The 14,871-nt window shown below is 42.8% G+C and overlaps 1 protein-coding gene across 1 annotated transcript in view; it reads left to right on the top strand.

Moving 5' to 3' along the window:
* ALDH1A3 (aldehyde dehydrogenase 1 family, member A3) overlaps nt 1-10,639 on the top strand; it is a 32,402-nt gene extending 21,763 nt beyond the window's left edge. Inside the window, exons 9-12 of the mRNA XM_009703623.1 lie at nt 4,455-4,619; nt 6,833-6,990; nt 8,208-8,282; nt 9,743-10,639. Of these exons, the coding sequence (XP_009701925.1) occupies nt 4,455-4,619; nt 6,833-6,990; nt 8,208-8,282; nt 9,743-9,815 (471 nt within the window). The 3' untranslated portion in view covers nt 9,816-10,639. The remainder of the gene's footprint in view (nt 1-4,454; nt 4,620-6,832; nt 6,991-8,207; nt 8,283-9,742) is intronic.
* Nucleotides 10,640-14,871: the final 4,232 nt, after the last annotated feature.

Genomic DNA, 14,871 nt, shown 5'->3' with positions numbered 1-14,871 from the left:
TCCCTGTTCTGGCTTACCTGTTACACTTGTAGCTAGGAGAGATAGCACACCCCCACACACCTGAGCTTCTGTGCGTGCAACTGTCAAGCCTAAGATGGGAAGGTGTTGAGAGAGTGGGAGGAAACTGTTAATCCCAAAGCTTTCATGTGGCTGCCAGTGCAAAGGAACAACCACTTCCTCTGCAGCTATGGTTGCTCGCTCTCTGGAGCCTATGCTGTAAGATGCAACACACAGAAATTCAAGCAAAAGAGAGAAACGATGCAATGTCACAGAGGCTTAAAATACCTCCAAAAGTAGCAAAGATTCACACATGCCCACAAGTTACTGTTCAAATGTGAAACTTCCACATCAAATTTTTCTTCTGTTCCTGAAGTAACCTGCTCTGCTGTGAGGGGTTTTTTTATCTTGAACTGATGGATAAGGGAAGAATCACCAGGAAAAAGAATCTGTCTTCCTCTTCTCCTTCATCTCTCCCCATCAGGCCTCAGTTGCTTCAGATCCAGGTAGTTGCTTTCATTCTCCTTCTGTGTGGGTCAAGGTGAACATACCCAACAGCATCACAAAAATGGCCACATGCTGCTGTGCAGGCTCCATTCTGGGATCATCACTGGCTTAGAAGCCAACAGCGGGAAGGAGTTGGAGCCAGCCTTTAGGCTGACAGTGGTTGTAACCCATGATCTTTTTGGTCCTACATCAGCTCCAAGTGCTTGTAGCCGGACAACAGGACCTGCAACTTATAGAGAGTTCAGAAAGTGTAAAATAGGAGAGCCTCTGCAGTCCAGACTTTGAGCTAGTGCTCCGTGAAACCAAGCTGCACCATGGCTGAGCATAGTGCTTTAAATAGCTGCTGAGACAATTTGGTGCAGGATAGCATGGGGTAACAGACACTACTGTTCCACAAGAACTTAAAGTTGATGTAAGCGAGTCCTGGAAAAGTGGTCCTGTGCGCAGCTGTTTGTTCCTGTATTGCACTGCACTTATGAACTAGATTTGGGAACTGGCTGATTGTCTAATCCAGCCTTTTTGGAAGTGAGGAAGAAAGGTTTTACTCAGGTCAGTTCCCTGATGTGGATTACTGTGCACTGGCGTGGATGCTCGTGGCATGGGTGTGGGGAAAAGACTGTGTCAGCTGCAGTATTGGGTTATGCTGATATAAACTGCTCTGATCAAAATTAGGTCAAATTTAAACAGTATTAAATTTAAACAGAAATGAGGCATGCTTTTGATGAGACTTCTCCAAAACTCACATGTGTCTGACTGTGTTGGCTGGCGGGAATTCAAAGGACACCACAAGAAACCTGAGGGGAGATCAGGACTGTTTGAGTAGAGTGCCAACCTCAAATGCAGACTAAGGGCATTTTTTAACTTTGGATTCCTGTGAGCTGTATCACAGGAAGTAATAAAGTAAATCTGCACAGATGGCAAACTGGTTAACCAGTGCATTATACAATTGTGAACAGCAGACTGCATTAGATGAGACTAATGTCCTAGTGGACTAGAACAGGGATTAGATTAGAACAAGACTAGACTAGTTTTGTTGTTCTAGAACCCCAAATGCTGGGATTTGTGGACTATAAGACCTGGTCTCCAGGAATAAAATAAGCACTAAGGCTGCCTCATGGTACTTGCTAGCCAGTAGTTATTCAGCCCAAAACCTATTGTTTGATTTTTAAGATGGTGAATATTTTCCTTAGACTGTAGACATTTGTATACTTTAGGATTAAAGCCTGAAAATATATTAGTAGAAACAGTCTGTGTCCAACAGTCTGTTGTTCTCTAGGATCCCGAATGCTAGGTTTGGAAAGGGAAAAACTGCTCCTTGCAGTCTTGACTTAAATGAAGCAAGATATGAAGATTTGGGGCTTCTCAGATTTCCAGCATTGCAGTGATCCTTAGAAGCCACCTTCTCTCTTGAATTAGATGGACAAATAGTAGAATTTGCTCTACCAGATCATCTGTTTTTAATAGAAGTCAATGCTCAAACCATAAATAATAGTGGAGTAGGGGGCAGAATTTAAACAAGCCTTGCAAGCTCTAGTTACAATGACAAACAGTTCCACCCTTGCATGTCATTTTTACAAATGTTTTCTTTCCCCAGTGTCTTTTCATCTAACTATAGTTTGCCTTGCAACAAGTTACAGCTGTATAAATATCCTTGTTTTGTTTTCTGTGATGTGAAGTGGATGAACTGGATTGGTCTGGAACACAGACATGCCAGGATGGAAAGCACTTGCAGACCTTTTCAAATTATTTACATTTGGCAACTAAGCAACCAGACAAATAGACAATATGTATGACACCTGCCAAACTTACTATATGACACTCTACCCTACGTGAGGGCGCACATTTCCTCATGCGGTAGCATGTATCAAGTGTTTTCTTGAGTAGCATCTTAACGCATGAGAGAACATTAGCACTTGGTACAAGCCGTCCACAGTGCATGTGATATGCACATCTGTGTGGCAGGAGATGTGCTGTTCTCTGGTTTTGCTGTGTACTAGAAGTACCCCAAGGACACCCTCCTGAAGCTTTGATATTTGTCTAAAAGCATGAAAACTTCGATTGTGTGTGGCCAGGATTAACTAGGGACAGGATATAGTCTGTAATCTGGACGAGTTGAGTGTGGAACACTCCATGGAAACAATCCTAACTGGCAACTGGCCCTGCTGAAATAAAAACAGATGCCTAGGGAAGGGTATTGAACGAGTACAAGCATCTGGAGGTACCTGGCATTCAGAATAACCTCCCAGGCTGCCAGGGCACCTTGAACCAGTGGGTGGAGTCTTTTATTTAATCACCTTGATTAATTTGTCAAGGTTTTTGTTAGTTGTACTTTTTTTTAAACATCTCCATAAGTCTTTTACCATCTGCAGCATGCTGCGATGAGGTGCTTCATCACTTAATTATGCATCATGCGAATAGCCACATCTGTTTGTTTGAAACCTGACAGTACCTGCAGTACACTGCTGCCTGTGGAGCACAAAAGAAGTATCAGTCCTGATCAGAGGTGCTGTGGGCTTCTGCACCTCTTCCAGCATGTGACCCACTGTGCTTGTGGAGTATGTGATGTCTCCTCCAAGCCCTACTGCAGGGCTGCACAGCTGTGCAACTTCAGTGTCCTGTAACTGGTCTGGCCTTTCCCCACCTCTACTGAAACCCCTGGTTGAAAGGCTAGTAACACAACAGTACTCACTATTTGAGATTACTGCATATTTAGATGTGGGTGGGGAGGAGTTAGACAAGGTTGGTAGTTAAAAGTGAGGATATGGCTCGCAGTCGAGAGACCCAAAAAATGCTGGGATGGTACTAGTCTCTAAGATCTGCAAAAGGTGATTCTGATTTTAAAAGTATGGCTTCAGTGCAGTAGTTGTTCTGAAGTCACCCCGCTAATAGGGCTTATCTTTGAGGCTGTTCATATAGTGTGCGTATGTGGAAAGAGATGGAGGCAGAGATTGCTGGGTTCTTCCAGCTGGGGACAGATAGCTGTGGGTGAAGCTGCACAATACAGCAAAGTCGACTTAATAGTTTATATGCCCTCATTCTCCCTCCCTTGCACTGACTCTGTTGCTAGTCAGATCCCTTGCTGAGCTGAGTGGGGTCGTTAGCCCAGCAAAACCCATCTCAGGCTGTTCTCGTGGTGCTACTGAGCTAAATCAGTGCATGGAGAAGGTCAGTAAGTCCCAGAGCTGGAGTGAGGTGAGCTCTGCTGAGACCCCCCTGCAGTACTGCGTTCAGCTCTGGGGCCCCCAGCACAAGAAGGACATGGACCTGTTGGAGTGGGTCCAGAGGAGGCAACAAAGATGATCCGAGGGCTGGAGCACCTCTCCTGTGAAGACAGGCTGATGAGAGAGTCGGGGTTGTTCAGCCTGGAGAAGAGAAGGCTTCGGGCAGACCTTAGAGCAGCCTTCCAGTGCCTAAAGGGGCCGACAAGAAAGTTTGCAGGGACTTTTTACAGGGGCATGGAGTGATAGGACAAGGGGTAATGGCTTTAAACTGGAAGAGGGAAGATTTAGATTAGATATAAGGAAGAAATTCTTCATGGTGAGGGTGTTGATGCACTGGCAGAGGTTGCCCAGAGAAGCTGTGGATGCCCCATCCCTGGAAGTGTTCAAGGCCAGATTGGATGGGGCTTGGAGCAACCTGGTCTGGTGGAAGGTGTCCCTGCCCATGGCAGGGGGGTTGGAACTCAATGATCTGTAAGGTCCCTTCCACCCTAAACCATTCGTGATTCTATGTAACTTCACCTTCTGTTTTCTGTGGCTCAGGACTATGTCCACATCCTGTCTTTCAGCCTGCTTATTGCCTGACTGCTGTATCACAGAATGAGATGTAAACTCACCTGATTTGACAGTGCCCTGCAAATGTGTCTCCGGGCCACTTACCATGAGTCCGGTCTCTGGAACAGTGATAATAAAGGTGCTGCTCTCCGTTTCTTTTCCATTTGTGTCTGACAGATTGACCAAAACCAGTTTGATAAAATCCTGGAGCTGATAGAAAGTGGGAAGAAAGAAGGGGCTAAGCTGGAGTGTGGGGGTCTTGCCATTGAAGACAGAGGCCTGTTTATAAAACCCACTGTGTTTTCAGAGGTCACTGACAACATGCGTATCGCCAAAGAAGAGGTACAGTACAAATCACCTGAACCTTATATGCATTTAGTACTGTAAATGGGAAATAAAAGAGGTATGGTTGTGGTTTGAAGTGAAAACCTGAGAGGAGAGTAGAAGTTTCACTTAGTTCACTTATTTCAGTGTCCTAACAACTGCCTAATGCTGAAATCCATTCTACTAATGAAGTATCTGCAAGATGAGCTTCATTTTGGAGCATGTGTGTGTGTGGAATTGTGAGAGGAGAAGGAGGAGAGCAGAACAGGCAAAAAACCTGTCAAAATGTTTTAGCAGCAATTTTTGTGCAATTAATAGGTGTCTGTTTGCTAGCCCTTTCTAACGCCTTGCTAACTTTCCCTCATTTTGTTTGTTTTCCAAAAGGGAAGTAGCCCTGTGAGTGTACTCATGGGACAATAACAAACCCAGATAAAAACATAGTGGATATGTTTTTGGGTCTCATTTCAGGAGAACTTGATATAATGCAAATACAAACACATGCCTTACCTAGATAAATGCTGCTTCTGAATAAGAAATAATGGTGATGGAGGAGTTTCTGTCTGAATCCTTGATTTTAAATATAAATAACTGAATAAAAATAACTGAAACTGTGGCAAGTTGGAGCGATTCTATGTATTCTTTGCTCTGAAGTTTGAAGATTTTCTGAAGACAGAGTTAAGCTCTCCCACTCTACACAGACAGATGGCTGTGTGCGCTGTGTGCTCTTACGCACCTCCTACTGAGAGGACTTGAAATTGCTCAGCTGTGGTACATGCTGATTCAAAGTGACAGAGGACAGTATAATGTGTGTTCTTGCTCCACTACTTTGTAAAAAAGGAGTTGCTTTATTGCAGAAAGGTGGGACAAGAACTCTGGGACCTGAAGCTGGTGAGGAGTGAAGGAATGGCCCTGCCATACTGCCACTGAAGAACTTTTCTCAAGTAGCCTCAGCGTCTGAAGTAATCCCAGATTCCGTTCTCATGGTGAAATCCCCTGAGGCTGACCATTTTTTTCCTATATGAAAACATGGTCAAAGCCAGCAAAGTGCAGATCTAATACTCTGGCTTTCATTACTCATATGCAGAAAAATTGAACAAGCTGCATGTGATTAGATCCTGTGATATTCCTTTGAAATAGAAGTTAATCTACTTTTCATCATGTTCCCCAATGGAAAATAAGTAGTTGCCAAAGTCTAACTGGCACTTGTATTTTATAGTTTAGCCTAGTGCTTTTTATGGGGCTGCTTACTGTTCACTCATGGCAAAATGTTTAGATGGCTCAGATCTGCCACAGAATCTCTAAGGAACCTGGGAAAGATATCAGTCAGTCTGGGCATGAGTTACATTCTAAAAATAGAGGGAGTAGGAGCTGAAAATCCCATGACAGGCCTTTTTTAATGAACTGACTCCAAATCCCAAGTCATGATTCATGAAGCTTATCCAGTTTCATTCATTTGCAGTTTTCTTGCAAATGCACGTTCATCCTTTGCCTAGGATCAAGGCTCCAGTTAAGTACCTGGATCTCCCAAAACGAAGAAATTTAGAAACACTTGTATGAGCCTAAAGGCCAGGCAAACTGCTTAGCCTGGCCCTTGAGGTGGCACAAGTGAGACTGTATCTCACCTTCGGTGTGGGTTTATTGTACTGCAAGACCATGCAGGCCAGCAAAGGGCCCCACCTTTGATGCTGTACTTGATGAGAGACTCCATCCCAGAAGATAGGAAATACTGTGTATGCCTGCTGCCTTTATACTGGCAACCTGGGAAGCCAAGTTTGTGGTCAAACGCGTACGTGGTAAATGCACTGCACGCAAATCAACTGCATACAATGACAAAATCAGAGTTAAAAACAAAGAAGAAAACTTGCAATCCTTGAAATATATTAATTACTTCTTGAGTATACTCAACTTCTGAGTTCAAAAGGAGAGTCGTAAATGAAGTAAGGATGAATCATTTGGAACTTGTCCAGATCTAACTCTGCTTATTTTGATTGTTATAGATGATCCATTAGTTGTTGGATCTTAGCGTACATTACCTACTAGAGCACATCGCTGTACTTCCTTTGAAGTTAGTTTAATTAGTAGTTTTTAAGAGACTCTACCAGTGACTTCTAAAAGGCTAGGATATAACATTTTAAATACAGTATCCAAACAAAACATCTGATTCTGATTACTTCAAAATTACCACGATTAGCAAAGTCTTTCCTGTACTAATGTTTAATTTATATGTGCAGATTTTTGGGCCAGTTCAGCCAATTATGAAGTTTAAGAGTATAGAAGAGGTCATAAGAAGAGCCAACAGTACCGAGTACGGACTTACGGCTGCAGTGTTCACAAAGAATCTGGACAGAGCATTAACGCTAGCTTCTGCATTGCAATCAGGAACTGTCTGGTAAGCAGTGTGGGGCCAGCCTATGGTCTGGGATTTTGTTTCCTGGAAGGGGAGAGGGGTCTATGATTTGGAGGCATGTGTAAGTGCTGGAGGTAAAATGTATTAGTAGTCTGCTTAAAAATTCTTGATACTCTGCTTAGAAGCAACGTCCGTTCATCAAAATAAGATGGTGAGGACCAGACAGTCTGGCAAGAAATGGACTGTTTGTTTGTTCAATCGATGTAGTTCTTCATCTGGAAAACTCTGAAAATGTAAGGGTTGTAGTAAGTTCCACCAGACATGATGCCTTTCAAAATCTGGTATGTAGAAAAAAGCAATTCTTATGATCTTGAGGTAGCATCAGATGTGGTCTTAGATGCACAAATCAGTATGGACAGTAGATGGCATCACACTACTGTCAGAAAAATAAATAGCGTTTTGTTTGGTTTTTTTTTTTGCTTTCAAAATTTCGTATTTTATTTTAGAATCGTTTTAAAGATGGAATCCTGATTTTTTTTTTCCACTAAAGATAGGAATTTGATCTGATGTCTGATTTTGACGCACACAGAGGATTGATTTCAAGAGTTGCCGCCAGAAGAATCTGCCTCTAATATTTACATAAAAATGGGAATGTTGGCCTTTGCAGGATACATGTGGTGTCCATACATGAAGGTGCAGTCCTACAGCACCAAGCCATACCTGTCTCTCTTCAGTCAGTTCATCTTACTGAGATGCTGAGGAAGTATTGGCATTAGCTTTTTCTTCCTAGTGTGTATATAAATGGGACTAGCGCTTTCATTTTACTGCGACACAATTGTCTAATGCAGTCCAACTTTTGTCTACACCTGGAAGTGGATAGTGGGGCATGCTTGTGAGTGTTTAGACAGCTTTCTCAGTAAACATGTTCATTTCAGAATGTGCTTCATTAAACTAGGGAATACGTTGGACTATTTATTTTAAGTGTGGCTCTGAACACAGCATAAATTCCAGCTCAAGCATGAATGTCTTAGCTATTAGAGACTATGAAGTGAGATCTAGGTTAGACTGATTACCACTCAAATGTTTTCTGTTTCTGTAGCAAAATAAGATTTTATTGCTGAAATCTGATTTCTCAAGTGAATGAACTGTATAAAGAGAAAACTGACAGTTTTCAGCCTTTTTTGTATTGTTGCTGTTGTCATCATCTTGCTTCTCCTTCGTATTGAATTGTCTTTTTACAATTTATGTTTTTATTGTAGGATCAACTGTTACAATGCGCTCTACGCACAGGCTCCTTTTGGTGGCTTTAAAATGTCAGGCAATGGCAGAGAACTGTAAGTTTTGCTCAATATTTTGTTTATATGTGGATGGTGAATGCAATAACAATGGTGACTCAGTGAAAATATTGTTGAAATTGCTTTTAAACTCTATCAAGCTTGCAGTATGCTGCACAGGGAGGTGCTAAGCCAGTACAGTGTGGATGTAAAGCACAGATGTGAGAATGTGAGTGGTACCTTTAGGAGTACCTTCATCTGCTTTATAAGCTCTTAATAACTCCAGTTCAATCAATTCCACTTGCAAGCATTTTTCCTTATTAGTTAGATTTTTGGATCGAGGGAGAAGTATGGCACCTTGGCTGGGGACACTGGTATCAACCCCAAAACTCCTCAGTCTTTATATGGTGGTATCTGGGCCTCCTTTGACTGCTGTATCATTGCTCCTAGTTGGACCTCTTCCCACCTTTGACTTTCTAATGTTGGAGCTAGAACAAGAAGGAATGATCTCTAAAATCATTCTACCTCCCACCTTCCAAGCTTGCTACTAAATTACAGAAGGACCCTGTGTCGCTCTTCCCCAGCCTGACCCGTTGCAGCATGGCTGCTGGACATTCCAGCTCTAATTAGTTACTAACACAGACATTTCTATACCAAGGTAACCCTGTAAGTTAGAGGTAGAACTGAGAAATTGACTTAAATCTTAATTTTCTTCTTGTATAGGAGAGAGGCAGGTTTTATTACACGATTCAGAAGACTCTTCAGAGGAATCTAATGTACCTTTTCATAAGCCAGATTTATTTCCAGGAACCATTTCCAGTAGCTGTTCTGGTGCATCTGCTGCTCTGAGACATTCACATGCCTCACTTGCTAAGCACAGCAAATGAATGAATCCTCAAATGGGACATATATATTGAGACCTTATGGTTTACTTTGCCGGACCGCCTGGCTAATTACAGGATGTCAGGGGTTTATCCCTTGGGCAAGGCATGGGAATAGAGCCAGTTCCCACCAACCAAGACATAATGCAGAGGTGGGGTCTGTCATCAGTATGCATTTCTGGAGCAACTGTACCCTCTTGATTATATGGTATCTTGTAGACAGAAGCTTACTTTCAGTGAAAAAGCAACTTAATTACTGTCTAAACACTGATAACTATGTTTACGTGGATGTTTCATCTACGGGTTCTCAAAATAGTACTCAGTTTTCACTAGGCAGGGAGTCACAAGGTGTCATCTTGCAGGTTACTGTGAGCAGAAGCATTCCATGTTTCTTTTACAACAGATTGTAGGTATGTGTATGTACTTATGTACATGTACTTAGTGATTATTAGAAGTGGTGGCAAAAATTGATAGCTGGTGTGGGTTAGTTCAGATCTGGTTTTAATGGCCTGATGGCATCTACAGCAGCTGTCAATCAGAGGCTAAAATGCCCTTGTGTAGAAATCTCTTATCTTAGAGAAGTACACATTAACATGCTATAATTGTTTGTCCCTTTCCCTCCTCTCTCTTCTTTTCCAGTGGTGAATATGCTTTGGCAGAATACACAGAAGTGAAAACAGTCACCATTAAACTCTCCCAGAAGAGTCCATGAAAACAGAAGGCCTAAAATGCTGACACTCTGAATGTGACACATGGGGGACGTGTTCAGAGCAAGGGGGAGGGGAGGGGTAGGAAGGAAAATGGAAACACCTAACTTTATTCCTCTAGAAACACTGAATCTACTGGACTCCATTTTGTCAACTGGCTCTTCGAAAACTGATTTAATGGACCCTACCGGCAGCATAGCACACACTTGTACTGTACAAGCCCCTGGCTGTACACCCATCTGCTACCTGTAACTAAAATGCTGGTCAGTGATAGTGTTTGCAGGACATCTGCTTTCAAACTGTACCCCTGAAGGACGCGGACATCAATGGCATGTTAGAGAGACTTCTGGTACCGTTAGCATGGAGTGTTAAACACCTTCGGAGGCATATGGGTTTCACTTGGCATAAAGGGACTTGAGCGGTAGGGTTGATACAGCTTGACTGAAGTTGGCGGAGTCTGTGTGGAGATTGCAGGTGGAGTTTGGAATGGGAGTGCAAGCTTTCATGGAAGGATCTGTAAAGAAATTCTCTTTGAAAGAGCTATCTTGGTCTCTCTAAAGATACATGCATTCTCCATGTTGGTGATATTCTAGCCCTGAATGAGATTTGTGGAAGTTTCCTAGAGGACTCCTTTGGGGCCAGCATTTCACCCAGCAGAGCTAGACTTTAAAGTGTCCTTGGAACCTGATGTTTTGGTGTGCACACATTACACATGCTGCAAATGCAAGTTACTGACTTGCTAACCCTTCTGGCTCCGAATGAGCCACAAATCTATCTCAAACCTTCACTATAGCACTTTTCGCAAGAGGATTTTGCACTGTACTTAACGTGATGACATCGAGTTGAATGCTAAGCATGTAGCATGGTAGATATGCCACAGAAAACATCCCACGCCAGTCCTTCTGATCTGGGGGAGGGAGCAGCAGAGCTTCAGGAAGCTGTCCTGCTCTCTCTTTCTCTGTAACTTTCAGGCTTGTGAACATCTCCTCATTTTTTGAGCCACAGCTATTATTATAAGAGTAAAACTTATAAGCTCTTCTCACTGCTTCTTTATCCCGTATGAATGTAGCTTAAAATAAATTTCTGGAAGTACAGTATGAAAAGGCAGGTGCTCCCAAGCACTCGCTGAGTGCTAAAGATGTGGGTATACAAACCAGTTACCATGGAATAAGCTATGGCTGGACTTAAATGTGTCAGCAGCTTTGCAGTAATTGCCCTCGTGAGTGCTCTCATCTTGTGGCAAGCAGAGTAGCTGATCCTTCACTGAGAAATAAACTGCCTTGAATCGACTCTTGCTTACAGCTGTATAAGCATGCACATACATGAATAGCATCCACGGAGTGGCTGTCACACCAAGTTCATGCCTTAGTATCTCCTGCAGTAACTCCTTTGCATGCCCAGACGTCACGATGAGATTAATGACAAGCCACATGCTGTCTTCAGTTCCCAGGTTCACTACTTTTCCTCCTCCTCCTGATTCTGTACTGGAGAACCACTGGCAAACGTATGGGAAGTTCCATATCTGCAGGTGCTGTAAGTATGCAGGTATTAGCAGTGTCAGCTTGTTAGGAAGTTTAGCTGATCTCACTGGGATTGTCCTCTGAGAGCAAACTGGTAGAGGTTCCTTATGGCATATCAACAGATCTCCAGGGAGAACTGGTAAAGATTGCTGTCTGGAGTTTTCCAGATGTCAGGGCTTGAAGCAGAAATGCACGTCTAACTTCTATTCTCTGATGCAAGCAAGGATTTAACCAGTATCTTCCTTGGCTTAGAGATATACCCAGTCAGTAACAAGTTCTGTTGCATGAGCAGACCTTTTTTTGGAGGAGGAAGGAAGGTGGGTGGCGATAAGGAAAAAGTTTGCATGAGCCTAAACTTCCTTATTAGTTAGTGAACGTTGAAATTGCACTTCAACACTGCTTAACTTCTTAAATGACATACCTCCAACAGTTGTATATAACTAGGTGCCTGTCCTCCCATGGGTATGTGAGACAAGTAAATCTCCCCATCCAGTGAAGAAAATGTCCTCCCTTCCCCATGAAAGGCCAAATGGGAACATTGTAAATACGTTTCTATTTTTGTAAAACACTTAGAGTGCAAACATCTTCTCAGACAAACGTTTTACTTTTGCCTACCTGATGGTTTCCTAGGGCTGCAGTCAGACAGTAAGGAGGTAAGGCAAACAGTAAAAGGCTGGTTATCTTGATCTATCTCTGTATTTTTGATAAACAGTCGTTGAAACTGAAATAATCTGAAATTCTTAAAATCCTAGTATTCTGGCTTTATATGTATGATATATATTTCACCTCTTTTTTTTCCCTTATCAAGTTTTTAAAAAGTCAATGTATCTCTTATTGTATAAATCAGGGTTTGACTCTACACACTGAATTTTCTAAGTTATATAACACTAGACACTAACTTTAAAATAACCCCTTAGAGGGTATATATTCTTTCATTGCACAGTAAGGCTTTCATATGAAATACTACTTTTTTTTTTTTTTAAAAAAAGAACTATATTTATAAATTAGGATACATTTAATCTAATGTATTTTTATAGCTAAAGGTACATGAAAATGCTATGTTTAAACCTCATGTATATATTTAGACTATGGGTATCTTTTTGTAATAGTTGTGGTTCCTAATAAATGTTTAACTTTGTGAAATGGTTTCTAAATGCTACATATTGATATCGCTCAGAAAGGAAGGTGGGGGAGCAGGAAACTTCTATTGACTTTACTCATTTTAACAGAGGAGTAACTTGAATGCTTTTTTATTTACAGTGATTGGTGCTTTAAGATAATTCCAGCCCCTCTAATGCAGGTGTTAAAACCCCTTCCATCAGCCAGCAACTTCCACTCAACTCAATCCTCCTGTCACTGTTTTTTATTTCACTCTGAATTTGGCCCATTGTGTCAATAAAAGTAAACACTGTAAAGGGTTATGGTTTCGTGCTTCTAAAACAAAATGGCCCTGTATTGCCGTAGTTACAGGGGGCTCTTCCTCGAACAGCGTCCTGTCTGTTCCCCTTGATTCAGTGACCCAGCAGTAGTCCCCAGGCAGAAACGTGCACTGGGCTCACAAGAGGCAACGTAATTTCAAGTTACCTTTTCCACGTGGCAGTGTCTGCATGTGTGTATCTGGGGATTCAGTATCTTACTGGGGGACTGTGAAGGAATCTGAATTTGGATTAATTTCTGCAATTTGTGAAGAATTAGCCTGTTTTTAAAAAGTGCTGAAGTGTGGTCAGTGCTCTGCACGTAAAAGCTGGAGAGTGTGATAGCTTACACTTTTGTAAGTTGTGCCATTTGCAGTAAGCAGAGGGAGGAAGAGAGCAGAGCTGCAGCTGGCAGGGGCAAGGACAGCACTTTCCAGTTCAAAGTAGGATGGATCCTTTTTGCCTTCTGAGGTGAGCCTCAAAATGGAGAATTTGAAGGGACCATAGAGCACACTGCCAGATGGGGCTTCCTGCCTTGGTCTGGCTGCTTCCTAAACCCCTTTGAGACACACCCATCACTAGTATGACTCTGCTAAATACATTCCCGTTCCTGTCTTAATTCCCTCATTTGCAACGTAGATGGAGAGCAACAACATATGGATACCATTGTCTTTTAACTCTTCCCATCTAATACATGTGTGAGAAACACCCGTCATCTCCTTATACAGGCCAAGCCAAACTCCTTGAATTTTCTGCTTGCTAACAGCATCACTGAGAAGCTTTTAGACTTTAGAAGGGGGAAGGCTGGAGATACAAAGGAATTACTGTGAGTGACATAATCACTGGAGACATAAGCTGGGAAGAGTGGGATGAGATTTGGAAGAAAAAAAGAAAAAACAAACTGGCTTGAATGTGTGGAGAAATTCTTGCTAGGGGAAGTTAGAGTCTCTATCAAAATAAAGGGGGAAAAAAGTTCTTTCAGTGGATTTTCAAACAATTGTGCTAAAAAAGCTGTAAGAAAGGTCTGGGTAAGAGCCAGGCTGTGAGGCATAAAAGACAGCAGGCTGGGTAAGAGGTGGAAAGGGTGCTAAAACCGGGTAACACTACTATGGCTGCAGCTAAAAGCAGATTAATGGGGACCTGAACACAGGTAAAAGCACCAGTAAAGACTCATCTTCTCTATGTCTCCATAATCACATCAAAGAAACACCCTAGGCAAATCTCAGACTGCAGCAGCCACTCAGTGAACGGATACAGTTTTTTTCCATCCTGAAGCAATCATCAGGGACCCATTTCATGGAACTGACCAGGGAAGGAAAAAAACCTCTGTATGTAATTTACAGAACCATTACGAATAACAAAGCAAAAGGCATGCAGAAGTGGTCTTTCTGAGTAGGTCCAATGGGTGGGGAAAATAAAGCAGGACCAGGTCTGTTAGAGGTTCCTGGTACCTGGAGACGAACGGGTTTGTGATGGAGAAAAGACGTGCGCAATGCCAACGTGCCAGCTGGAGCGCAGCATGTCTAACCCCTTCGGAAGAAAGAGGGCAATCTCGCTTTGCTTTGCCAAAGAGGAGCAAACTCAAGCCGCAACCTGGGGAAGGAGCAACTTTCGAAGACAGAAATGTCGGATCAACTCTGTTACCGGTAAGGCCAGACGCCTGTTGAGAAGCAATGCTGAGAGGAGATGGGTAGCAGTGCTACATGCGGCAGTGCCCGCCTGGTGCCTATGCCTGGGGGGCTACACGGCAGCTGGCTGTGAGGGCGAAGCCATCCAGACGACTCGCTGTAGCTGAGAGGGTCCTGCTCCGGACCCCGCAACTCCCAGTCTGTTTTTTCCTTAAAAAAAAACAAAACAAAACAAAACAAAAAAAATAAAACAAAAAACAAAAACAAAAACAAAAACAAAAACAAAAAAAAACAGTAAAAGTTTCTATTTTGAAATCTTACAATATGTAGGGACTGTCGGGGGAGCAGGCAGACACCGGTCCCCGATGGATGAGTGGGCTCTGGCTGGGGAAGGAGCCCAGGAGAAGAGGGGCTGCCGTGTGCCCTTCCCCACGCTCTCCCTCCACATCCCCCTCAGCGGGACGCGCTCCGAGCCCAGGGCACTGTGGCGGGCAGCGG

The sequence above is a fragment of the Cariama cristata genome, unplaced genomic scaffold (assembly GCF_000690535.1).
Source record: "Cariama cristata isolate BGI_N322 unplaced genomic scaffold, ASM69053v1 scaffold30107, whole genome shotgun sequence".
Taxonomy (NCBI): Eukaryota; Metazoa; Chordata; class Aves; order Cariamiformes; family Cariamidae; genus Cariama; species Cariama cristata.
The sequence above is the reverse complement of the archived record's forward strand: the minus strand, read 5'-3'. Positions and strand labels throughout refer to the sequence as shown.